This window comes from Dryobates pubescens, chromosome 13 (assembly GCF_014839835.1).
Source record: "Dryobates pubescens isolate bDryPub1 chromosome 13, bDryPub1.pri, whole genome shotgun sequence".
Lineage (NCBI taxonomy): Eukaryota > Metazoa > Chordata > Aves > Piciformes > Picidae > Dryobates > Dryobates pubescens.
In genome coordinates this window covers 26,162,861-26,189,238 of record NC_071624.1, presented here as the reverse complement: position 1 = coordinate 26,189,238, position 26,378 = coordinate 26,162,861, and the positions used below count along the sequence as shown (strand labels likewise).

At 47.5% G+C, this 26,378-nt stretch overlaps 1 protein-coding gene across 1 annotated transcript in view; it reads right to left on the bottom strand.

The window, feature by feature from the left end:
- The window catches only part of MYBBP1A (MYB binding protein 1a), a 67,184-nt gene extending 41,303 nt beyond the window's left edge, over positions 1–25,881 (bottom strand). Inside the window, exons 1-23 of the mRNA XM_054166382.1 lie at positions 25,681–25,881; positions 25,389–25,484; positions 24,460–24,543; positions 23,445–23,519; positions 22,642–22,749; positions 21,443–21,633; positions 21,001–21,168; positions 19,553–19,670; positions 18,481–18,770; positions 16,483–16,590; positions 15,574–15,699; positions 15,178–15,381; positions 14,420–14,528; positions 13,933–14,020; positions 12,772–12,923; positions 11,828–11,917; positions 10,719–10,859; positions 9,213–9,377; positions 7,322–7,479; positions 6,375–6,509; positions 5,059–5,170; positions 2,299–2,430; positions 663–731 (exon numbers count right to left, since the gene is read on the bottom strand). Coding sequence (XP_054022357.1) covers positions 663–731; positions 2,299–2,430; positions 5,059–5,170; positions 6,375–6,509; positions 7,322–7,479; positions 9,213–9,377; positions 10,719–10,859; positions 11,828–11,917; positions 12,772–12,923; positions 13,933–14,020; positions 14,420–14,528; positions 15,178–15,381; positions 15,574–15,699; positions 16,483–16,590; positions 18,481–18,770; positions 19,553–19,670; positions 21,001–21,168; positions 21,443–21,633; positions 22,642–22,749; positions 23,445–23,519; positions 24,460–24,543; positions 25,389–25,484; positions 25,681–25,857 — 3,096 coding nt within the window. The 5' untranslated portion in view covers positions 25,858–25,881. The remainder of the gene's footprint in view (positions 1–662; positions 732–2,298; positions 2,431–5,058; positions 5,171–6,374; positions 6,510–7,321; positions 7,480–9,212; positions 9,378–10,718; positions 10,860–11,827; positions 11,918–12,771; positions 12,924–13,932; positions 14,021–14,419; positions 14,529–15,177; positions 15,382–15,573; positions 15,700–16,482; positions 16,591–18,480; positions 18,771–19,552; positions 19,671–21,000; positions 21,169–21,442; positions 21,634–22,641; positions 22,750–23,444; positions 23,520–24,459; positions 24,544–25,388; positions 25,485–25,680) is intronic.
- Positions 25,882–26,378: the final 497 nt, after the last annotated feature.

Sequence of the window (26,378 nt, the reverse complement as noted above, 5' to 3'; positions counted from 1 at the left end):
TGTCCAGAGAAGGGCAACAAAGCTGAGGAGGGGTCTGGAGCACAGCCCTGTGAGGAGAGGCTGAGGGAGATGGGGTTGCTTAGCCTGGAGAGGAGGCGGCTCAGAGGAGACCTTAGTGCTGTCTACAACTACCTGAAGGGTGGTTGTAGCCAGGTGGGGGTTGGTCTCTTCTCCCAGGCAGCCAGCACCAGAACAAGAGGACACAGTCTCAAGCTGTGCCAAGGGAGGTTTAGGATGGATGTTAGGAAGAAGTTCTTCATAGAAAGAGAGATTGGCCATTGGAATGCGCTGCCCAGGGAGGTGTTGGAGTCACAGTCCCTGGAGATGTTCAAGAGGGTACTGGATGTGGCACTTGAAGCCATGGTTTAGTTAGCCATGAGGTGCTGGGTGATAGGTTGGACTTGATGATCTCTGAGGTCTTTTCCAACCTTATTCGTTCTATGATTCTAAGAACCCCTCTGACTGTGAATTCCACAGCTTCAGTCACACACCTGAAGCATCCAGGCAGTGTTTACAAAAGCTCTCCCTCCAGGAAGCCCACTTCTCCAAACTGGGCAGCAGAGAAGGCAGCAAGAAGCACATTAAGCATCACCTGAGCTGCCATGAGTAAGTGACTTCTCTGAGTGTTTAATGCAGCTTTGTTTGTTTGCTTGCTTGCTTACCTGCTGATGCTGCCTGGTTGCTGCTGTGATAGACTTGACAAGAGTATCTACTAATGGCTTGCACATGATCTGTAACAAAGACAACACAGTCTCTTATTAGTGGTTTGCTGACAGACAGGTTTGTTTTTCAAGCAAAACAGTCTGTATTTTACACAGCTCCTTGAATGAGAAGGAAATGCCAAGAGAAAGAAAGGAAAGTGCCTAGAGATCAGCAACAGCTTACTTGGAAATTAACAGCTTTGCTCACACCAGCCCCGAGTGAAATCTTGATCACAAGGCCATCAGCAACAAAACTCTGACAGTGGAACAATCAAAGATTTCACTGCTTGTGCTCTGCCTGGTTCTTGGTTTACATCTGCATCTGCCTAACACTTCCTGCAGGCCATTCATGATGTGCAGAGGAACAGTTCCAGAGACAAAGGAGATCAGGCAGGCTGAGTTAGACTGCAATGGGTCTTGACCTAAACAACCTTTCCAGAGGTTGAGTGCTTATCAGCAAAGCCTGATGAACCTGTGTTCTGGCCAAATCTGCCAATTTCTGTTGATAGGTAATACATTTCCAAACTCAGGGGCACGAGGAATGTGTCTCCTCCCACCCTCCCCCAAGACATCAATTCTAAAAGGTTGAAGCCCTTGAGAAATGGCTTCCGGTAGCTGACTCTGACCTAGAAAGCCCTGAAGAACTCTGTGACATTCAGACCCGAGGCCTATTTCTTTCAAATTGCCTGTCTTTATAGTGGAGACCAGCTTCAGGTCAAGTTTGCAGGAAATACCTCAAACACTTCAGATACTGACACTGTCAGAGCATCCAGCTTGCAGATCAGGTTCCAATTAGACTCTACACTCCACAGCTTGCTTTGAAGAAAACTGATAAACTGAGTCAGAGCAAAGCTGGACAGGAGCTACCTTAGCTGTCTAAACAATTTGGTCCTTCTGCCTTTGTGCAGACCTTGCTCAGTCTGAAATACTGGTTAAAAAAAACCCAGGGCTTCTTGGGCTATGCTCTAAAGAGCAGCTTTCTGTTCACCTACATTCTTTGTCCTGTATCCCAATCCAAACCACAAACAAGATCCTGGCCTTCTGCAGCACTGCCACCAAAACATGCAGTGTTAAAAAGACTTAGAATAATAGAATCAATAAGGTTGGAAAAGACTTCAGAGATCATCAAATCCAACCTGTCTCCCAAGACCTCATGACTACTAAACCATGGCTTCAAGTGCCACATCCAATCCCTTTTTGAACACCTCCAGGGACGGTGACTGCACCACCTCCCTGGGCAGCACATTCCAATGGCTAACAACTCTTTCTATGAAGAATTTTCTCCTCACCTCCAGCCTAAACTTCCCCTGACACAGCTTGAGATTGTGTCCTCTTGGTGCTGGTTGCCTGGGAGAAGAGACCAACCCCCTCCTGACTACAACCTCCCTTCAGGTAGTTGTAGAGAGCAAGAAGGTCTCCCCTGAGCCTCCTCTTACCCAGGCTTCACTTGAGCAGGTGAAGATCACAGCAAACCTTGAAGCACTTTCTTTAAAAGCCCACAATAAAGCAGGGAAGTTTCTCTCCCTATTTTCCTCAGAGTTACAGCTGCACTTTGGAGCCAGCAGCAAACAAACATGCCCCAGTCAGCAGCACTCACCGGGAAGCGTCTGAAGAGATCGTGGAACATGGCACCTGTGAGGGCACTCTTGCGCTTGGTGAAGAATTGTGTCAGTGCCTGCTGGTATATCTCAGTCACCCTCTCCATATTCAAACACCCTGTGCTCACCAGCTAGTGGGGAGAAAGCAGAACAGAAACATTGCCAGTGAAACAAAAGGCTGACTCGCTAGCCATGAAGTAATTCTGTTCTACCGGTGCGCGCAGATTTCTCCAGCCCAGAATGGTCCAGGCCACAAGGGACCTCCAAAGGCCATCCAGTCCAACCTCCATGCAGTCAGCAGGGACATCCTCAACTAAGATCAGGTTGCCCAGGGCCTCACTGAGCTTTACCTTGAATATCTCCAGGGAAGGGCCTCAACGGCCTCCCTGGGCAACCTGTTCCAGTGTTCCACCATCCTCATAGTAAAGAGCTTGTTCCTGATACCCAACCTAAATCTGCCCTGCTCTAGTTTGAAGCCATTGCCCCTTGTCCTGTCACTGCAGGGCTTTGTAAACAGTTTTTCTTCATGCTTCCTTCTTGGGTAGATCTCCTTCCTAGGAGATACACCACAGAACCATGAGGAAGCAAGGGCAGCCCCAAACATGCTCTCCCAAGAACCAACAGCTATCCATGAAGGAGAGCACAGCTTTTTAGTAAGATTATATATACACTGCATGCAGTGTGGGGGCTCACTGCAAGGAGATACACCACAGAACCATGAGGAAGCAAGGGCAGCCCCAAACATGCTCTCCCAAGAACCAGCAGCTGTCCATGAAGGGGAGCACAGCTTTTTAGTAAGATTATATACACACTGCATGCAGTGTGGGGGATCACTGCAAGGTTTCTGGTGGAGGACCTGTCCAACACAAGAGGTTCACAGAGAACTCAAAAGACCATCCTGCAGCAGCTGTGCTGTGCACAGGGTGTTCTCAGGTATAGAGCTATGTGAATCTGTAGATATTAGTGTATGCAGGCATCTACATCTCAGAAGCTATATTCAGGATTTCCAGGTATCCAGCAGACAAGCCCTAGCTCTGACCAGAGTCCAGCAACCCCAGAACTGTGTCAATGCTCTAATATTCACCTCTAGGGAGCAAGTAAGCCCAGACATACAGCAACCACCTGAAACCTGAGCAGGCCATAAACTTGTGACTTTATGGATCTCAACTGACACCACAAGGGTGACAAAAAGCAAAAGGTGAAGCACCACATCCCAACTTTCCTGACTGTTCTCACCTTGCCAGGGAAGCAAAGCTCTGGGGGAAGCACCAAGAATTAAAGCCCAGGAGGTCAAAGCTGTGATCTTCACAACAGCAGATGAGCCTTTTGCACACCTCTGTCCAAGAATTTTTTCCATGGCCCCATAGCAAATTAAAGTCATGTTATGTTGAGTCCCATTCTCAGGCCAAACTCCCAGTGCTACTGCAGCTGAATGCAGGCTGGAGTGGTACAGGGAAGATGGATCTTGAAACACATAGCCTCAGTTTGCTAGCCAAGTGTCTGTACTTAGCACTTATTTGACATACCCATCTGCTGGGAAAAATCTATTCCTCCTCCCATGCAGCTGCTTACTGTAAAAAACTTCTTCTGCAGCAACAAGGCTTTCCCATAAATGTGGCCACTGCATCACAGGGGCTGCTCCAGTTCCACTTGGCTGCTTATTGAAAAGCTCACTCCAGGTTCTGCTCACAAAGCCCTGCTCACTCAAAACACACCACATCTTTGTCTCTGGTTTGCCACTGCAAACCCTTCCCAACCCCAGCACAAACAGCAGCAGGGGCAGCATCTCACAAACTGAACTGTGTCACTTCCCTCAAACCAGCAACTCATTTCAGCTGCTAGCTGTGTCATTGGCTGATCAAGACCACAGCTCTGTTTCCTGCAGGAACAACCTTCCCTGTGAAGGACAAGGAAGTGTCAAGTATGTAGTTTATATTCCACATAGATCTCTGGTTTTCTTTCAAGGAAGGCCCAGCACAGAACATGAGCTGCTTGGATTAACACTCTTGGTCTCTCACTAAGCCTTAGAAGCATTGGCTATCTTTTCAGCCAATATCTCAGTGTTTGTCATTTCCAGGCCCTCTTTTGTCATGGCCTAGTCCTGTTTATTTTCCTCCACCACAAAATGTCAACAGTATTAAGGCACTGATTTGTGCACACAAGCTGAGAGGTTCAGAGGCAAGTATCAGGTGAAATGCAACTTGCCAGGTTTCTGGGGGAGGTGGCTGGACTGGGCTGTCCAATACACAGGGTCACCAAATTCAGAGACCTCTGAATTCAGCAGACAGTAGGTGAAGGTGAGGCAGACTCCCTGAGTAACAGACACCCATAGCACAACCAAATGAGGAATCTCCCTGCAAACAACTAACACTGAAACAAGGGCTGCTCCACACTCTCTTCATCCTGAGAGAACTCAAGCCAAACCTCAGAGAGATAGGAGTTCACTGTCACCCACCATTGTACTTGTGCCTCCCTGCTCCTCAGCACCCTCAAGAACTCAAGACTGACTGCCAAGAGATTAAAGGAATAAATAGCAAACCAGCCAGGGAAGCAACATAAACATTCATTAGGCTTGTCTGGCACTTAACCTGGATCCACTGTACATCAGCAGCCCCTGGTGGCTGTGGGCAAGCAGACACTGCAGGAGCAGTGAGGAAACTGCAAGGACCACACAGTGAAATGTGGTTAAGCAAGGACCACACAGTGAAATGGGGCTATGCAACTTTACTGGGAAAAACCAGAGCAGCCTGATGCCTCACCTGGCAAGCCTGAGGGATGGGGTTGCTCTGTTTCCCTGGCAGAGAGGTAGGAGGAGTTGATGACTTATCAGATGTGCTTCCTTTCAACACTCTGAGCAGGTACAATGAGGCACTAAAAAGGAAAAGAAAAAGGGGAGGACATAGCAGTTACCACAGTGTCACAGTGCCACTGCAAACCCACCTGAGGGCAGAGGCCAAGCAATGCAGGATGATTCTACTGTAGCAAGAGAGGGTTAAAGAGTTCAAGAAGGCCCCTTCCCTGTCTAACCCTCTCTTGCCACACCTAAAGACAAATAAACCTCAGGAGGACACATTTCACTATGTGTCACTGCAGTGAGACATCCCCACTCTCAGGCTGGTCTCCTCAGGCTCATGCTCTTGACTAGCACTGCTTGGGGATTTCTGTATTTGCCCAGGATTCCCAAGCCTGCACAGCCCAGCCAGCACTGTAGCATGGCCCTCTCAGCCCAGGCTGCTGTGTGTCTGGAGAACTTGGGCACATGAGCTGAGAGAGCACACAGACAGCCTACTGCTTTTGAGAAATGTTGTTTGAACTGGGCATGGCTCCACTCAGAACTGCCACAGCCAGGAAGCTGCCAGGGAGCCATGCAGCACACACAGCCAGCTCTGTGCTGCCAGGGACATACCACAGCTCCTACACAGCCACAAAGCAGATGTGATGCAGAGCCAACAGTGCCCAATGGCAACAGGGTACCCACTGCATGCACAGCTGTGATGAGAGATCTTAGGTGGACTATGAGTCCTGAAACTGCCTTCAAGTCAGAAGAGAGGCTCCTGGTAAATGGCACTCCCATTTACATGAGGAAGCAGCCAGATTGCTCATACCTCCTAACAACTACACACACAGCTTGTCCTAATTCACCTGTACTCAGCAGCAAAGGAGGGAAGCAAATACAATTGAGACTCATCATCATTATTGTCCTCACTCTGCTATCATGGAGACAGCAAACCACTGTGCTTAGAGAACAATCACTGCAGACTGACTGCCAATCACACTCACCCCCACACTGAATCACACACGTGTCATTACTCCTCAAGGAAGCACTTCCCACCACCAGACCTTTTGTGTTTCACAGAGCCCATAGATGATGATCACCAAAAGATAGACATCAGTTTGAAAATGCTTCAGACTGCCAGGATGACCAAATGGTCCTCATGTAAGACACAGATGCTGCCACCTCACCTTCATTCAGTCTCATGTTTCTCAGAACTGCTTTAACATGCAACATTCTGTCTGCTTTATTTCCAGAGCAGCCCATAGCACTAAGCAGAGGTGTTCCTTTTCAGACACTCACCTGAAGTAATAGAGAGCCACTGAGGTGTCAGTGAGCTTGCAGGCTTTCTTCACAAGCCTCTCCACAAAAGCATGCAGATCATCTTGCAGGGCATCCACTTTTCTGCAGTACTGCTTAGGTCGGCACAAGGAGTTCCTAAAGAGCATTAAAAACAACCCCAAAGGCATTACCTACAGAAAGGGCTCTGGGAAATGGATTGCTATGAACCCTTACCACTGGGCTCAAGACAACACATACAAATGGTGCTAGCTGCAGGCAGCAGAAGAGGCAGCCACTGCAGTGGCTAGAAGAGACTGCTCTTAGCCTTCAAGCACCTATTTTGGAATCAGTCAACTTTCCTCCACAGCTCCCACACAGGGGACTGGCTGTCTGAAACCTTGCTGCTGCAGAACTGCTTCTCAACAGGGCTTAGGGAGCAGCACAGAAAATGCTTTAGAGCAGTGCTGAGGATGCCAGGGAGTGGTGTGCAGAGGACACATCATGACAAACATGGCCCAGTAAGTCTGTGTCTAGTTTGTATCATGCCTCACTTCTGGCTCTGAACAGATTGTTTTCACCCTGCTTCTTTCAGTAATAACTTGCTGGGAGTTTTGTTCCAGCCACAGCATCAACTCTGTAAGCCTAGGGAGCTGCTCTATAGTCTGACTCAGAGGTCAGAGGCCTGTGGTCACATTCAGTGACATGGCACCATGCCTGCAACACTGATGTTTGCTCCTAAGGTTTCCACATGCAGACAGGTCTGACACTTGAAGTCCCTTAGCCTAGAAACCCCAGATCCTAATTTCTTTCCTGCATTGTGTACTTGTGTGGTGCTGGTAACCTAATTCTACATCATTTATAAGCACAGCAATTGTCTTCAGTCTTAGACTAACTTGTGGGATTCAGCCAACACTGTCAGTGTCCATCAAAGGCCAGTGTCTATTATCTGGAGGACTAAAGACACTTACATGAAGATATTGGCTGTTTTCTGAAGGAAGTCCACCTCCTGCTTGTCAGAGTCTGAGATCATGCAGTGTTCAATCACACGAAGAAGGGGCTCAATGACATCAAACACCAAGGGGTTCTCCGACTGCTTAGCCAGGAACACTTCGACCAGATCCAGCACCTGCAGACACAAGAGCCACTGGCATGAGAACTCATGGGGACAGAGAAACATGATGGAGCTATCCAGAGCAGCTCCTTCAGACTGGAGTGGGCTACACAGGGGGATTTGCAGCTGAGATTTGTACACCTTCTGCCCCCATCTGTACTGCTAGGGCACGAGAAACTGAAGTTTAAAGGCTGTCTACAGTCTTCAGCCTATTTTGTGCAGTGACACCATTTAGAAACAGCAGTGAAGAGAATCACTGTCACCTGAGCAGACCTGCAGTCACTATAATCTGGCACATATCAGCATCACTGACTGATAGCTTTCACCCCTGCAAGCCCCCTTTTGACTTTCAGACAGTGCATAAAGTGAGCTTCTTCTAGCACAGCATCAGAGTGCAAATGCAGTAAAGCCAAGGGCACACTGCATCGTTCAGCCTTCACCCTGCCTAATCTGACACCAGATTTCTCTAAGTGAACAGCTGTACCTGGGTCCTGCAGTGGCCCTGGGTCCTGGAGTGTCCCGGGCAGTCCATGCTGACACCAGGTGGCCTGAAGCCAGTATTACACTCAAATGCAAGCAGGGGATGTTGGCCATAATCCCCCTGAGTTTTCAAGTGTGACAAGCAAACAACAAAACCCCCCCAAACCATTGGAATGTTTGTTTCTTGCAAGAGTGATCAGACATTGGAACAGGCTGCTCAGGGTGGTGGTGCCCCTGGAAGTGTTCCAGAAACGTGCGGACAGGGCACTCTGGGACACGTTTTAATGGCCATGGTGGTGTTCAGTTGATGGTTGGACCTGATGATCTTAAAGGTCATTTCCAATGAAAACAATTCTATGAGTCTACTGAAATCCTGAGACACTGCCTTTGGGTAGTTGTGGGGAAGGATCTCATCAGCTGAAGTGTTTAGCTTCCAGCAAATGGAAGCCACAGTTCACTTTCTGACAACACAGTCCTGGTGTTTGGTTTTTAAGCAGGCATGTGTTCTCCTGCCCTGTCCCCAGTGGATGTATAGGCATGTCTCTATGTTGGGATTAAATAAAAGCCTCCTGGAAAGAAGTAAAAACTACTGAAGTAAGGTTTAGGTTGGCTATTAGAAGAAACTTCTCACTGAAAGGGGTTCTCAAAGACTGCAAGAGGCTCCCCAGGGAGGTGCTTGAATACTTGTCCCTGGGGGTGTTGAAAGGACACAGAGATGTAGTGCTGAGAGACATGGTTTGGCACCAGACTTGGTGGAGTTAGATGCTGCCTGGACTCAATGATCTTAAAGATCTTTTCCAGCCAAAATGATTCTATTAAATGTAGCTTACAGAGTTATTTTGGGGGTTTTCTTGGTTTGTTTTTATGGGAGCCTGAGGTCTGCTAACTTTAGGCTGTGTTCTTTGGTACTTTTTAGGCTGAAGAAATTCCTGGATCAGTTTATAGATTTTATGCATGTGTATAGAGGGGAATGGACGTGGCATTTGGTGCCATGGTTTAGTAGGCATGAGGTCTTGGGTGAGAGGTTGGACTTGATGATCTTTGAGGTCTTTTCCAGCCTGGCTGATTCTATGATTCTGTGTGAAGCCCCCAGCTACTGGCCACAATCCTGTGCAAAGCCACAACAATCCAGTCCTGACCTCCAGGAGCCTATGACACACAGGAATGCCCAAGCTGTTTACTGTTGTGAAGTAGCTCATGGCATGCAGTAGGCTACAGCTAACATGTTAGTGAACCAGAGGCCTTCACAACACATCCTTCCCTCCTACCTTTATCTTGAAATCCCTCCGCAGGATCTTCTCTTTCCGCATTTTGTCTTTCTCATCCTTCTTCGCCTGGATGCGCTTCTGCTGCTCTGCAAAAAGGGCTGAGATGTTCTTGTCAAGAGCCATCATAGCTTCATCATCCAGCTCTTCATCACTCTCAGCTCCTCCCTTCAGTTTTCAGAATGGAAAGACACGTCATTTCATGTACTTCAAACAGACAGGGGGAGAGAACCAGAAGCCAAGAGAAAAGTCAACAATCACAATAGGGATGTAGCATCCTCTAGACCCAGAATAACAACATGGGGAGGGGAAGTAGATCACAGAATCATAGAATCAATAAGACTGGAAAAGACCTCAGAGATCATCAAGTCCAACCTGTCACCACAGACCTCAGGACTACTAAACCATGGCCCCAAGTGCCACATCCAATCCCTTTCTGAACACCTCCAGGGACGGTAACTCCACCACCTCCCTGGGCAGCACATTCCAAAGGCTAACAACTCTCTCTGAGGAGAACTTTCTCTTCACCTCAAGCCTAAACTTCCCCTGCTGCAGCTTGAGACTGTGTCCTCTTGTTCTGGGTGCTGGTTGCCTGGGAGAAGAGACCAACACCCCCCCAGCTACAACCTCCCTTCAGGTAGTTGTAGAGAGCAATAAGGTCTCCTTTGAGCCTCCTCTTACCCAGGCTAAGGTTGGACTCAATGATCTCAAAGGTCTTTTCCAACCTGGTTAATTCTATTCTAAGCAACCCCAGCTCCCTCAGCCTCTCCTCACAGGGCTGTGCTCCAGACCTCTCCCCAGCCTCATTGCCCTTCTCTGGACACGTTCAAGTGTCTCAATTTCCTTCTTAAATGGAGTGGCCCAGAACTGGACACAGGACTCTAGATGTGGCCTAACCAGTGCAGAGTACAGGGGCACAATGACTTCCCTGCTCCTGCTGGCCACACTATTTCTGATGCAGGCCATCAACAAGAAATCTAGCTTGTATTTCCTACCAGGTAATCCTGCCTGCACAGTACTAACACACAGGGCTAGAGGACTGGGAGAGGGAAAATGTTGATGTTTTGGCACTGAGGCTCTCTGTGCTGCTCCTTCAGTAAAGAGGTTAATATCTTACTATGTCTGTAGCCTTTATAGGAATCATTAAATCACACTTCACTGCTGCTACAAGAAGCCTCTTGAGCAGCCTACAGAGATCAAACTCCTCCACACAGGCCAGCCCATGCAGGCATCATGGAACCATGCCTCAGTACCTTAGTTCATGTCAATCTTGTTTATTACAGGCAGGAATAGAAGCTAGATTGGACAAACAAAAGCACTTGAGACACACTACCAATAAATAAAAGATCAAGTGACTTTGGGAAGCCTGATCCCCTGCTTCAAACGCTACACAAAGCTGGCTGCCAGAGCCAGCACTGCCTGGGCTCAGGCAGGACACAGGCATTAGATGGTCTTCCACCACCCCAAACCTCCTGGCATCTGTATCAAGACAGGCAGTGAAAATTGTACCGTTGCACTGCCTGCCTGGAGAACATTCATCAGCTGACTGCGAAAATCATCGTCGACTTCTTCGTCCTCTTCCTCATCCTCACTGTCCTTCTCCTCCTCAGTGTCTCCTTCATCTGAGGAGTCCTCGCTTCCTTCCTCGTCCTGAGGGAGAAAAGTTCACCTGTGACCACGCTGCTCTTCCAGCCCTGCCTCGTTCTCAGGTGTATCACTGTTCAGAAATAAAAGCCTCAAGCCTCCCCTCACCCCACAGCCTTGCTTCTAGCCCTCAGATTTAAGTACAGGCATCTCAGCTGATGAGACAGTAGGTCTTCACAAGAGCGAAGAGCAGAACATAAGACAGACTTCTCCAATATCAAGTAAGTATCAAAAAGAAGGCTCCAAGGAACACATGAGGTACCAGCCCCCCTCTGACTTTCCTATCTGCTAATGCTTGTCACCTGGAGTATCTGCAGTTACTAAAACCTGAGCTCTTGACTTCAGCTGCTGTGTGTCACAGCAACAGTTCAATCTGTGGCTGCAAAAAAAAGAGGCCTGTGCTAATTTCAGGATGCAGCCACTTGTTCTCAGAAGTCATCTCAAGTACAGGCATCTCAGCTGATGAGACAGTAGGTCTTCACAAGAGCGAAGAGCAGAACATAAGACAGACTTCTCCAATATCAAATAAGTATCAAAAAGAAGGCTGCAAGGAACACATGAGGTACCAGCCCCCATCTCACTTTCCTATCTGCTAATGCTTGCCATGTTTTGCACCTGGAGTATCTGCAGTTCCTAAACCCTGAGCTCTTGAATTCAGATGGCTGTGTGTCACAGCACCAATTCAATCTGTGGCTGCAAAAAAAGAGGCCTGTGCTAATTTCAGGGCGCAGCCACTTGTTCTCAGAAGTCATCCACTCCAGCAGCCACACCCACAAGCCAAGAGACTAATAAAATGCACTTCCATCAAGCCACTTGTGTGCTGCCCTTTCAAAATGAATCTTGATAGAGCAAGAGCCATTTTCCTCAAGACAGAGAAATGCAATTACATCTATTGCCACAGATCAGGAGACACACACTTCTTAAACACTGAAGATCTGCACAGTACTTGTCAGTGGTAACAGCACATCAATTACCATGTCCTGGGCAGACTTCATCTTTTGTCTTGATTCTTCCATCACTACAACAGCACTTTCTTCATCTTGCTCTTGGTATGGATCAAGAACCTGCAAAAAAAAAACCAAAACCAGAGGAGTCTGTGTTCTTTTAGGGGTATGTTTTGGTGCATTTCTGTACAACAGGCAGGAATTTTGGCACTGCAAGCCAGCGGGGTACGTAGTAAATGAAGGCATTCAGCTTTCTGTCTCAGGTTTGTTAATATGCCTCCCCACATTTGTTAATATGCTAAGTGCTTTCTGTAAGGAAAAAAAAAGAGGTGGAGAGACCTGAAGAAGCAGGAGACATCACACATTTTGATTTGTGTCCATCATCAGGAAATTTGAAGAAGATACCAACCTGTCACCCAACACCTCATGACTACTCAACCATGGCACAAAGTGCCACTTCCAGTCCCCTCCTGAACACCTATAATCATGCATAAAATCCACAAACTGATTCAGAAATTTCTTCAGCCTACAAAGTACCAAAGAACACAGCCTAAAGTTAGCAGACCTCAGCCTCCCATAAAAACAAACCAAGAAAACCCCCAAAATAACGCTCTGTAAGCTACATTTAATAGAATCATACAATCATTTTGGCTGGAAAAGACCTTTAAGATCATTGAGTCCAGGCAGCATCTAACTCCACCAAGTCTGGTGCCAAACCATGTCCCTCAGCACCACATCTCTGTGTCCTTTCAACACCCCCAGGGACAAGTATTCAAGCACCTCCCTGGGGAGCCTCTTGCAGTCTTTGAGAACCCTTTCAGTGAGAAGTTTCTTCTAATAGCCAACCTAAACCTTACTTCAGTGGTTTTTACTTCTTTCCAGGAGGCTTTTATTTAATCCCAACATAGAGACATGCCTATACATCCACTGGGGACAGGGCAGAACAGTACAATGCCCTCTGGTGCCTTACTTACATCCAGAATCAGCTGCAGGCCCCTCTTGGTCAGGTTAGGGCAGATCTGTACAAACATGCTCTTGGAAATCCGCCGTATGAGCAGGCTGGGCTGGGCAAGGAGGGAGAGGAGGATTTCCACCATCACCTCAACCCATCCTGGCTCTGCATTGTCTGCACAGGAACAAAGAAAGGATGAAAGGGGCAAAACCACTGCACTGGCATATTGATGTGAGACTACAGAAAGATTACCTACAGCCCTAGCTAGCAGCAGTACTCATTAAGCAGCACAGACCAGAAGTAATTAAGTGTGAAGCTCAGGACTGAAGCTGTATTGGAAGGCTACTAACCTGAGGGAGAAACACACCTGAAATTGACTTTAGGCCACTGCAAACCCAACTATTCATAAATCATTACTTGGAGGAGCAGTTCTGCAAATCATGCAACACCTGCTTGGCCACATTAAAGCCATCAGCAGCTAGTCAGCAAAAGCAGATACATCCTGTGGTCTTTCCAGTGAAATCTGGAGTCACAGCAACTCAGGGAAAGAGCTGGCATTTGAAATGTCCATTAGTCCAAAAGTCTGGGAATCCTGCTCTACACACAACCAAGCCACCACAGAAGTATAGCTTTCACTTTCACAGTACCCTCAAATTTACATAGAGGTTTAAGGAGAACAACAAGACCACAGGTGGGGAGGAAGTCAAAAGACCAAGCCAAGTTCTTTCCTGGTAAAGTCCCAACCCAGCTCCACAGGCCCCAGATGAGGACTGGCCTAAACAACAAGCAGGCTGTGTCTACACAGGACATATTTAGTTTGCCCAGAACTGCTGGCTGTTAGGGGAGCCCACAGCTTTGCCCAGATAGCCCCCAAGCTCCTGGCCAGCAAAGAACAAGGACTCAAAACACTTGGACACTGCTTATCTGGGTAATGTCCAGCTCTGAAGCCCACCTGTCCTCTAAGAGGCACACAGGAACACAACCCACTGAGGATGCACACAAAAGGCTGGAGCAAGAGACAAGAGCTTCAGAAAGACAAGGAAAGAGACTGAAGGAAAGGGGGATCCTTCTGAGGATGCATCAAGCCAGAAGTGATGCAGGCTGCTTCACTAACTGCCATCTTCTGTCTTTTGGCAGACCATTACCAACCCCATTCCCTTTTTTTAACACAGGAAGGACTCACCAGTTTTTTTCTTCTTAGATTCTTTGCTGAATGCCCTCTCTGTGCAGTCCAGAAGGTCACTCAGCACATCCACTGTTTCAGACTGGTTCTGTTTGATCACAACCAGACAGTAAATACCCTCTCTGAATTCCCCACTACCAACAGAAGCAATACACTCAGAAACTGAGGACCTCTCTAAACAGGTACAGACATTAAAATCAGCTACTACAATCCCTGTGCAGAATTAAAGATGAAGCTAAATAAAAACTGCTCCACTCAGCAAATCTAAAAAGCAAAACTAATGATCAGGTCAAGCTTTTCCCCCTGTAAGCTGACGCCTACAGTCAGTGCAAGAATCACAGTTTATTAGCTGCAAGTTGCCCTTTTCAGAAGCCAGAGGCTGTGAAAGATTGGATCTCTGAAGACAAAGCAGCTCTCCAGCTCAGTGTTCAGAAAGCCCAGCTGTCAGCCCATTTTACACCACCCAGCTATACTTCAGAGGTCTTACCTTGAAAAGATAAATGGCCATTAAAAGCAGAAGCTGCTGGAAAGTAACAGCTTTGGCATTGTCTGATTTATTTTCCTTCTTCTGCAGATTCCTCACAGACTGAAGTGTTCTGAAGAAAGAAACCCTTTTGATTCTCCCACACTTACAACAGCAAAACCTCTCTTATGACCAGACTAAAAAATATGGCCAAACCTACAGCACCATTTTCTACACTTAACATCTAATTTATTGAAGCTGGACAAATGTTCAGTACACAATCATAATCCAGTAACAGTATCTCACTGTGTGGGGCTTATAAAAGCTCTGCACTTGGACAGAGAAATCAATTCCCAAAACTACAGCCATGGCATAGATCTTTAGAGGGGAAAAAAAAAAAAATCAAGCTCAGAAAAGAGCACCAAAAAAGAGTCTGAGAATTCAGTAGAGGTATTAGGAGAAAAGAGTGGAAGAGCTACAATCATGTTTGGGAAAGGAACTACAAGCAAAAATAGGAGAGCACTTAGCCACCTGCACTTAGCTGCACACAGAAAGAACAGGGTGATGAAAACCAGAAAGGCATCCTGAAACTCAGCCACAGGTGCAGGAGACTCAAAAGGCAAGAAATAGAATTGCTACTGCCTGTGAAACAGCTCTGCTACAGCAGCAGGAGCATGATAGAATACAGTCTCTCTTTTACTGGCCCAAAGGAGGACTAAGATTAGGGCTTTTCCACCTTCCTCATCTCACCAGCCCATCACCCACCTTCCCAATCCTCTCACCTCTCCCAGATATCCCTCTGTCCCTTGGTAAAAGGCTTCAGAGGTTTGATATGGTCACTGGAGAGCAGCTTGTTAGCATACTCAACAAGGAGAAAGATCCACAGCTTCCCATCTGCAGTCACACCATGGACGTGTTTCTCCCTCAGGGCTGCAGCCTTTGGTGTATCCCCCAAAACAGTCAAGGTGTTTAAAGTCTGAAGTAACCTGCAGAGAAAAAGAGTCAGGAGGATCTGCTTTAAAATCTGCCATTCCCTTGTCCTAGAGTCAAAAGTAGTTCACAATCCCAGACCTCTTGCCTTGCAATTCACAAGTTAATCTTATCCTCAGGGGGGAAAAAATGAAAGAAAAGAAAAGAGAGACACTTCCAAGCTTAAAGCATGCAGCCAAAATCCTTACCCAAAGAAGTAGTTCTCTATGGCTGAATAAGTCTGCTCATCCAGGGGCTGTGATAGAAGGACATTTGCCTCACATATCTGGGAAGTTTTTTTCTTAGTCTTAAAGAAAGCATGGAAGAAGCAAAACCTAAAGTGGATAAAAATGAGAAAAACAAAAACCAAAACACAAACTCAGGTTGGTCGTAACAAAGCAAAACCAGCCCCTGAGGGCAAACTAAACAGGGCTACATATCCACCACATTTTTATTCAAGGAAGTCCAAGCACTGAAGAGAGTCACTATTTACAATAAGACCTTTTCCTCAAGGTACACAGGGTAAAGAAGAGAGAAGCATGCTCAGGACTTCACAAAAGTGAAGTGCCAACATTAGAGGCTACACAATGCAATACTCAGACTGTCAGATCTGGGTCATATCTCAAAGACTTTTAAACAGGCAGATAAATTCTTACTAAGATCTGATGCAAAGTTGACAAGGAACATCTCCAGTCAGTCCAGATAGCCAAGAACCCCAAGGAACATCTCCAGTCAGTCCAGATAACCAAGAACCCCAAGGAACATCTCCAGTCAGTCCAGATAGCCAAGAACCCCAAGGAACATCTCCAGTCAGTCCAGATAACCAAGAACCCCAAGGAACATCTCCAGTCAGTCCAGATAACCAAGAACCTAAAATTCACTGAAAAGAAATGGGACTGAGTTGATCTCAAGTGCCTGAACTACTGATGATAAAAAGTTTGCCCACATCTACAGAAGTTGTTTTGAGACCAGAACTTAGTCTCTTCATGTATGGTATGGAGTATTTCCACTACTGAATTTGCCTTGTGTCATGGGGACAGTTACCTAGAGCACTGCTCATACAGCTAACCAGAATTCCTCCAAAGCCACATGGTGTTAAGCCTTTAAATCATTCCCACCTGGCAATGTCCATCACAAGGCTCTCTTCTTTTTCTGTTGGACACTCAATGACGCTGACGAGTCGGTGGATGATCCATTTCCTTAATCTACCAATCTTACGCTGTGCTCTTCCAAAGAGGCAGAGGACATCATCAGTACTTTGAATGCCATCACCAAAACCAGCCCCAAAACCCCACACTACCCACTGCAGCTAGAGGTGATTCCCAGGTACTCAGAAGCTTTTTTCCCAGAAGCTTTACACTAAAGATGGCAAAGCTACATAAGTGAGAAAGCAACAGGTACCTAAAGACAGAGATTGGCTTCCCAGGTTTGCTTTTTGCCATGCAGAAGACTCCACAGAGGTTCTGCAGTTTAGCAAAGAGCACTTCAAGAACTGCAGCAGTCAGCAAGTGAGGTCCTATGTGGACAAGTCACACAGACACTCTGCTTTGACTGCTTTGCTCTCTACAACTACCTGAAGGGAGGTTGTAGCCCTGTGGGGTTTGCTCTCTTCTCCCAGGCAACCAGCACCAGAATAAGAGGACATAGCCTCAAGCTGCCCCAGGGGAGGTTTAGGCTGGAGATGAGGAGAAAGCTCTTCACAGAGAGAGTTGTTAGCCATTGGAATGTGCTGCCCAGGGAGGTGGTAGAGTTACCATCCTTGGAGGTGCTCAAGGGAGGACTGGACATGGCACTTGGTGCCATGGTTCAGTAGTCATGAGGTGTTGGGTGAGAGGTTGGACTTGATGATCCCTGAGGTCTTTTCCAACCTTATTGATTCTACGATTCTATGACAACTCTTTTAATATCTCCTTTGGCAAAGGCTCCCACAGGTAACCCAGAGTGCCAAGCTGTAGGTATTCAGTGAGCAGTAGCACCAAAGATAGAGGTTTCTCTTGGGAAGTTTTCCTAGCTGGAAATTGTTACAGATGCCCATCAAGAAGTATTTACTCCTGAGACGTGGGAGTGGATGCTTTGCTGTGGGCCAAGGAGACGAAAGCACACCAGGCCAGTTTAATAGCCAGGTGAAAGAGATGCACAACTCCTACAAAGACCTGAGAGTCTGTAGTGGAAAAGGAAGGTACTGGACATTTCTGTCAAACAGTAGCAGGGCTAAAAGAACAGGGTAATAGGATTCTGCTTTGGTCAGGTTGGCTGCAGTATCAGGGCTAGAACAGAACAGGATTCTGCTTTGGTCAGGCTGGCTGCTTCACTCTGCCTGTTCCTATTTGCAGAATTGAATTTTGTCCCAGCAAAAAAATGAATAGAATTAGAATTAACCAGGCTGGAAAAGACCTTTGAGATCATCAAATCCAACCTATCACCCAACACCATCTAATCAACTAAACCATGGCACCAACTGCCTCATCCAGTTTCTTTTTAAACACTTCCAGTGATGGTGACTCCACCACCTCCCTGGGCAGCACATTCCAATGGCCAATCTCTCTTTCTGTGAAGAACTTCTTCCTAACATCCAGTCTAAACCTCCCCTGGCACAGCTTGAGACTGTGTCCTCTTGGTGCTGGTTGCCTGGGAGAAGAGACCAACCCCCACCTGGCTACAACCTCCCTTCAGGGAGTTGTAGAGAACAAGAAGGTCTCCCCTGAGCCTCCTCTCCTCCAGGCTAAGCAACCCCAGCTCCCTCAATCTCTCTTCACAGGGCTGTGCTCCAAACCCCTCCCCAGCTTTGTTGCCCTTCTCTGGACACGTTCCAGCAATTCAACATCCTTCCTAAACTGAGGGGCCCAGAACTAGACACAGGACTTAAGGTTTGGCCTAAGCAGTGCTGAGTACAGGGGCACAATGAGCTCCCTTCTCCTGCTGGCCACACTGTTCCTGATATAGGCCAGGATGCCATTGGCCCTCTTGGCCACAGCTGCATGCTAGGGCTAAACCTCCTGGGAAAGAGGACAGGTGACAAATGGTCAGCTCATGGAGAAGGAACCAGTAAATCTTGGCTGTCCAAACCAGACTTCACACAAACCAGAAAGAAGCAGCAGCACCAGCTGGACACTCACATGTTCACACCTTCCTGGCTCTGCTTCTGCCGGTTACTTGAGAAGTCCAAGCAGCAGTCAAGGTCTGGCCTGAGGAACATGTCCTTGAGCCACTCAACATATTTTTGCAATGCCACTGGCTGCAGGTGTTTGACTACTCTGGAAGAGCTGGAAAACACTGGATAGCCTTGATTGGTGAGAGTAGAAAAGCCAATAATGACTGCCAGCTGCCTCTCCAGGTCATCACAGCTGCTCAGAAACTCATCTACATATCCTTCCATCTCTGGAGCAAACTTAAATCGATCTGGAAGCTGAAAAACACAAACAAGCAGGTTAGGGACCACACACTGAGTCACTTTACAGATTTGACTGCAGGAAGTACATTAATTTTATTCTTTGTCCCTTTATTGCAGGGTTGTGTTGTATGCTGGCTTCTCAAGAGGGAAGGAGGAAGAGGAGCTCCAAAATCCAATTCCCAACTAAAATTCGTGCTTAAAGCTCAGATGTGTTTACTGAAACAAGCACCAACATAAACAAAAGCATGAGTTGTCCCTTTTTCTCTTTGCCTTCAAATGTTCATGCAACAGCCAGCACAATGACAGACAAAAAGCTGCTTCTAGACACACAAAATCAAAAGGACTGTTAAAGGGTGACATATGACAGTGTCAATGTGCTGAGGGCTGCCCTCCCTCTGCTTCCCCCCATCATTAGAGCTTTCTGAGCAACATCAGTGAAAGCAGGTGGGTCAGGGATGAACAATCTCAAACCCCTTAAATAAGTCTGACTGAAAAATACACAGATCACAGAATTGTTAGGGTTGGAAGGGACCTCAAGGATCATCTAGTTCCAACCTCCCTGCCATGGGCAGGGACCCCTCACACTAGATCAGGTTGCTCAGAGCCACAATGATGGGCAATGATGATTAAACACAGTCTATACCCAACCAGTGGTCACATCATAACCTTGCTTCTAGCAAGAGTCCAAGGTGGAAAATGAACTTTTTTTGTACAACATGAAACTAGAAGTGGGGCTGGAGAGGACTTCTGCTCAGGACAGGGTCTTTGGCCCTGAGCACAAGTACTTTCAGACCTACCTGAGATGTCACCACATGCTCTCCATAGTGCTGCATCACCTTCCCTTTCAGAACCATCTGTAGCTGATCCAGAGACAGCAAGGGCAGAGCACGGCCCAGCAAGCGGTAGCACATGTAACTGAGGGGAAACAAAGAAGATTCCCTCAGGTAGAGGCACAGCAGTAGAGCCATACACAAAGGTGAGACAGAGAAGTGAAGGGGCAGGCTACATGGAGCATGCAGGAAAGCAGAAGGCAAAATTCCATGGATCCTCTGTTCAAAAATCCCACTGCCCAAAGCTTTTCTTCTGGCTGCAGCAGGTCATCAGCTGTCTAGAGACAGATGAGTCCTCACCAGCAGTTCCTCCTTCAGCTCACTTTCTGGATCTCTTCTCCTCAGACATTATATTTCCACAGGCCTAATATAAACTTAGATTTTGATTACACCAATGTACTTAGTTTTGATAGTAACTTGCTGTCAAATTTGACCAAAATTGCCCAGTGGGCTCAGGAGTTATTGAACAGACAGCATCAGCCTCATTCCTGCAGGAAACTGGGCTAAAGAAGCAACACTCCTGAGCATTCAAAGGGTGTTTTCAGCCTTAACCAAGAGGTAAAACAAAACTTCCATTGCTCAGGCTTGGAATAAAGTTTCTTTTCACTGTGATTCTGATGTAATACACTAAGAAAATTTCTTGTAGGTGCATGCCAACAACTTTTAAACTCTTGATCTAAGGAAGGTTTAAACCTGACCACAGGCTGCCTTGCTATGATCCAAACTGAACCATGCCCCACTCAAAACACTCACAGATTTGTATTCCAAATCTTGCATCATTTTTCTAAAGCATGAATCTCAAACAGCTAACTTAGTCCTCCAAAGGACTAGTTCTAGAGCTGGGAAAATGGCTGAAATGGCTACTGTAAAAATGTTGATAGCCACAGCCATATCCTACTTAACATGAGAGAATCCAAACACATCCAGGTATTGCAATTCAGTCCAAAGCATCAAGCCTAAGTATTAGAGACAAATTTCAGAAGCAAGGGTTGTTTACTCAGGAGCTGTCCTTCTCTAACCACACAAAGCCAAATGACTCTCCTTTTCAACCACTTGGAGAGAAATAGACAGTAGAGTTCCTCTGGTAAGTCTTGCAGGAGCAAACTATGTATTCAAGACACCTTTATGCCCAGCAAGGTGCATCACCTTTATGTGCTGCCCTAGTTAATTTAAAGATCAGATTCGTGATATGCCACAATTCTAAGAGAAACCTTATCAACTCCTGCATTTAGGCTCCCTATAAAGCTTCTCATGAATACCCCAGTAACAAAAAGCAAGCATTCCCACACTGTTCAGGAGAAATCACATGGACCATCCTAATACAGGGTAGAAGAAAGGGTGGGAAGAAGAAACAGAAGGGTAACATGGAAAACAAACAATGTATGTGGAAACAAACAATGCATGTGGAAACAAACCTCACAGGTCCTGATTTCTCTTTCAATAGCCCATTCTCCACACCTTCTCTCCAGAACAGTTCAAAGGCATCTTCCTTCAATGAAACTTGCAGCAAATCAAACCCTACACTGGGCAATTTCTTGTCCTTCTTCTCAGCCTTGGCAGCACTTTGCAGAAGCTCTACAAGTCTAGAAGAAAAGAAGCAATGCAAGAGATCTAGCCTGGAAGGTGACTGCTGAAGGCCAAATTCATCCTTCTGAAGAAAGTTTCCTGAGCACTGCAGGCTCTCTCTTTTGGGAGAAATGCCAGAGCGATCATTTAGGAGCATGCACAACAATCAGTGCCTAACCCTTCCCAGTAGCTGCACTGGCAAATGCAGGCAGTTATCAGAATGAAAGCCACATTTCTCTCACTGTTAGCCAAGAGAATGTTGCATTTAGTGCTCCTTATTTAAGGCCTTACCTGGGAATATTCTCCTTATTTACAACAGTAGGTGAGCCAAACAGCTTCTTCAGATTTTTAGGTTTCATAACCCCAGGGAATTTCTGTATGCCCACAAGCAAAAGGTGCAGGTTCTCTGGAGATGTGAAGGCTGAAGCCAGGTCACTTTGCAGGATGCCAAATAGGACCTCCTGAAACACAGTTTCAGGAACCTAGACAGGAATAAAGGTGGGAGCATATGAGAAACAGCTGATGGCATTTTACTAACTTGCTGTACAGTATATTCAAATACCTGCACTGTAGGGCAGTTAATGAAAATATTACAGTGTTCTGGAAACTTCAGAACTAGGCTTTATGGTGACACATTCAAAAATAAATAATGGATGTGTCCAGTGCTGCCACACAGTCCCCAGGTGCTTAACCATGTGGGGTAGGACAATAGGTTGTCATTAGATAGCAATTCTGGTCAACTGACTCCAGCTGCAATTGTTCTCTTGCTGTCCCACTGCTCCTCTCTGTACAGCCCTGCAGCCCAGGGAGGAGGAACCACTCTTGAATTAGCTTCTAATTGCATTTCCTAGAAAGAAGTTGCTTGTTGCTACAGGATTTGCCAGTAAACATCTATTCAGTGGCTTTACAGAAAGCTGGATGCAATGTTCTCATCAATAAAACAAGAAAAGCACAAAAATTGCTTTATTAACTCAAAATTGAAGCCCAACATCAAGACTAAGTGACAGCACGTTTCCACACAGAACACTGTTTAGCATTGTTAGTCTTCACATCTACAAACAATGTCTACATAAAAGAAGAACATAAACAAATTCCCTTGTTTACTACATACTGAATTCTTTCATTCCATGCCTCTATATCCTTTGGTTCCCAACAGCCCAAAAGTCAACCTTAGGCCCAGGCATGATGCATAAAAAGGAAGGTCCTGAGTTTTCAGTGTACTTCTCTTCAGAAGAGCATGCCACCCAAGCAAGTCAAAGGGGAAAGCAAAGACTGTGGGTTTATCCATGATGAAATCACACCAGGCTAAACCAGAGCACCCTTCCCACAATAAAAGCATTTGCCCACAAACACAGAAAAGAGCTCCCACAGTTTAAATTCACTCTTCCACACCTCACCTTTAACTTTCAACTATGAACAAACTAAGGAAAAAAGCAGGGCCCAAAGCAAAATCCTCTCTCCTCCCACCTCCCCACCCGCTGTGGCTGTACCTCAGACAGGATGTCGATGAGAGTTTTGCGAGGGAGATCTCTGAGGTGTGCCTGGTGATGTGCCAGCTGCTGGAGAAGCTGGATGCTCTCCAGCAGAGCTTTCTGGTCCTAGGAAGGAAAAAGAAGCCAAAACCATATATCAAAGATTAGGCTGAAGGCTCGAGTGAAAATCTACTCTTGAGATCCTTATGCCTAACTGGGGAGGAACTTCCTCACACTGAGAAAGGTAGAGCACCAGAACAGGCTGCCCACAGAGATGGTGGAGTCTCCATCTCTGAAGTCATTCAAAGCCCACCTAGATGTCATAGAATCAACAAGGTTGGAAAAGACCTCAAAGATCATCAAGTCCAACCTGTCACCCAAGACCTCATGCATCCTGTGTAACATGCTCTAGGTGAACCTGCTCTGGCAGGGGTGTTGGATTAGATGATCTCCAGAGGTCTCTTCCAACCCCCTTAAGATGGGGGTCTTATCAACACTTATAATCGTAGCAAGGATCCTACACAATGCCATCTGGACAGGCCACTCAACCTTTCCCAAAAAGGTGTGTTCTGGCTGCATAAGACAACAGCTTCCTTCTTTCCAGGAGTGACAGGAGCCTCCTGTACTATCTGACACAGTTCCTACACTCTAGTCAGCAACAGATATTTGAAAACCACAAGAAATCCATAAAAAAGTGAACTGAAGTTGATGCCTCAAGTCCCATCTCATCAACTAGCCAACGACCCAGCCTTTCTCTCCAGATCCTCTCTCCAGACAGCTCCAGAACCAGTAAGTTTGCCTCATACCCACAGCAATGTTACCTTAACGAGCCGGCCGGACTGAAAGAGAGCCATAACGCCAAAAAAGTTTCCAAAAGCAGCATTTCTCACAAGTTTCTGAAAAGGGAAAAAAACAAAAGGTCTTCAAAATCCACTTCATGAAGCACTTAGATTTCACATTCAGCTACAGCTCTGACCAGTGGAACAAGGAAACTGGAACATCTAGCCTTGCACACCCTGCCATATGAAACCAACGCGCTGAAAAGTCACCCCTTACACTGTGTAAGCAGGGAGGTCATTCTGCCCCTGTACACTGCACTGGATAGGCCACACCTTCAGTACTGTGTCCAGTTCTGGGCTCCTCAGAACAGGAAGGATGTTGACTTGCTGGAAGCTGCCCAGAGAAGGGCAACAATGCTGGGGAGGGGTTTGGAGTACAAGCCCCAAGAGGAGAGACTGAGGGAGCTGGGGTTGCTTAGCGTGGAGAAGAGGAGGCTCAGGGGAGACCTTCTTGCTCTCTACAACTACCTGAAGGGAGGTTGTAGACAGGCAGGGGTTGGTCTCTTCTCCCAGGCAACCAGCACCAGAACAAGAGGACACAGTCTCAAGCTGCACCAGGGGAGGTTCAAACTGGATGTTAGGAGGAAATTCTACACAGAGAGAGTGATTGCCCATTGGAATGGGCTGCCCAGGGAGGTGGTGGAGTCACCATCATTGGAGGTGTTTAGGAGGAGACTGGATGGGGTGCTTGGTGCCATGGTTTAGTTGATTAGGTGGTGTTGGATGATAGGTTGGACACAATGATCTTGAAAGTCTCTTCCAACCCGGTTTATTCTATTCTATTCTCCTCCCATCACACAGATAACTCTTGGCTAAAATAGGGCTAGAGGACAATGTCATCAATTTCCAGTCTTCACAGACACTCCCATTATTTCATTACAGCCATTTCTTTTAGCAACAAGCCCAGACCTACAGTATCCAGGCATCAAGCCTTCAAAGAACAGAGGATGGTTAATTTAACCTAGCTGCTGGCCAGCGCTGCTTGGAGCTGACTCACCTTCTTCACTTTCTCCAGATTGTGTCTTTCTTTTATCTCTTCCAGGACACTGCACATTGGAATTTCCTCAAAAGCCTGCAAGACCTGAGGAGATGGATGGAACAGCTCCATTTGCAGTCATTCTGGTTTATAAGGTTTGTTGGGCTAAGCCCAAAGAAGAGCTGAACAGTTGTTCAGCATAGCAGCAGATGTGCTGCTTTATTAGGCCAGAGTAGAGACAACTAGATCAGTAAAGGACATGTCAGAATAGGAACTAGTGTAGACCTGCTAATATTCCTTTTTTTTCCCCCTGTATATGACATAACAGGATTAATAATGAGAACATTTTGCTGCAAATACATGACCCTGTAGCAGAAGCAATTAAACTTTTCAGACATGGGCAAGGCCATGATCTAAGTGGGATACACACAGGCTCTTCTGCATTATCAGCTTCTTAGGTGAGATGAGGTCAGATCCCACTGGTGATCCCAAGAACTGGGGCTCTTGCTATGTAACAGACTCAAACAGCATGAAGGAAAAAACTACTCTGAAGTGTGTGTGTGTTTTAAAGGGTTGCCTTTTCACATCTCCCACACAAACAGCCAGGAGCAAGTCAATTTTAGGAAGTCAAAATAGTTGTAAAGGCACCATAATTGAAAACCTGATCAAAGTTTGGAAATTAAGGAGGGTTCTGGAAGCAGGACAGAATTCTGCAGCATGAGTGTGATAGTGGCACAGCTTCTATCTTTATAGGTGCTTCTAAACCTGACTAGCATCATTTAAACCTGCAGTTCCCTATGCTGCTGTAGAAGCCTTCCCTGCCATCCTCATGCAGAAGCTGGCAGAGGGGAGACCTCCAGCCTCTTCGCACGCAGCAAAGCACAATCCTAGTCACTGCTGGGGCTAGCAAGGGGCCGCCGAGAGCTCAATCCGGCCCTGCAGACACTAACCTGCGCCAGGGCCAAGCTGAAGCCAGGCCGGGCGGCCTCACGGGTGGCTCCCAGTCCTTCCACCAGACGCTTCAGTGTGTACTTCAGCTCATCATCCTGAAAAACAAACCCAGCTGCGGCGGTGCGTGCGCTGCTGCCAGCCCGGCGAGGCTGCAGGACGCCTCACCGCACCCCCACCATGCCTCTGCCCCTGTTTCCGAGCGTGAGCGGACGAAGAGCCGTGCCGACCCGGTGCCTGCCGGTACCCACAGCCCTCCCAGCAAGCCAGCCGCGGCCCCGGCCCCCTCCTCACCTTCTTGCCCTCCCGCAAGTGCCGCAGGAGGTTCTCGGTGGCCGCCAGCCGCACCTCCTGCTCCGGCTTGGCGATGTCCCAGAAGAAGTCAAGGAAGGCGCGGCCCTGCCGCAGCACTCCGCGGGGGTCGGCGACCACGGGGCCGACCGGACCCTCTTGGCCCTCCAGCTCCGCCATGCCTCCGCCGCCGCACGTGGGGCCGCCGCCGTCCTCCTCCCGCTCCGCCTCTTCCGGGGCAGCGGGGCCCGAGCGGAGACGGGGCTGAGAGAACCGACGAGCCGCTGCCTGCCGTCCTTCCAGAGCCCGCGCCTTCTGCCGGGGGCCTCGGCTTCCCGTCAGCAATGCGGCTTCCCCTCAGCCCTGCGCGCCCCTCACGGCCGCCCCTCAGCGCCATATTCCCCTCCCCGTCGCCCAGCCCTGCACCTCCGCAGGCCTCCCCTGCACCTCCGTTGGTCCCTCCCCTGCCCCAGAGGCTTCCTTTGCTCCCCCGCGCCTCGATTAGCAGCTCTGGAGGGAGGTTTGAATCCTCCCCGCAGGAAGGCGAGGCTGAAGCCGCGCGGGGTGAGCGGGGCAGGGCGCGCTGCCTCTGCCTTTCAGTAGCACGGTGGACGAGAGAGACTAGCACGATGTTGTCATACCAGAAACTACATCGTGCAGTGTACTTGTAGAACCTGAAATAGTGGCCCAAGAAAAGGAAA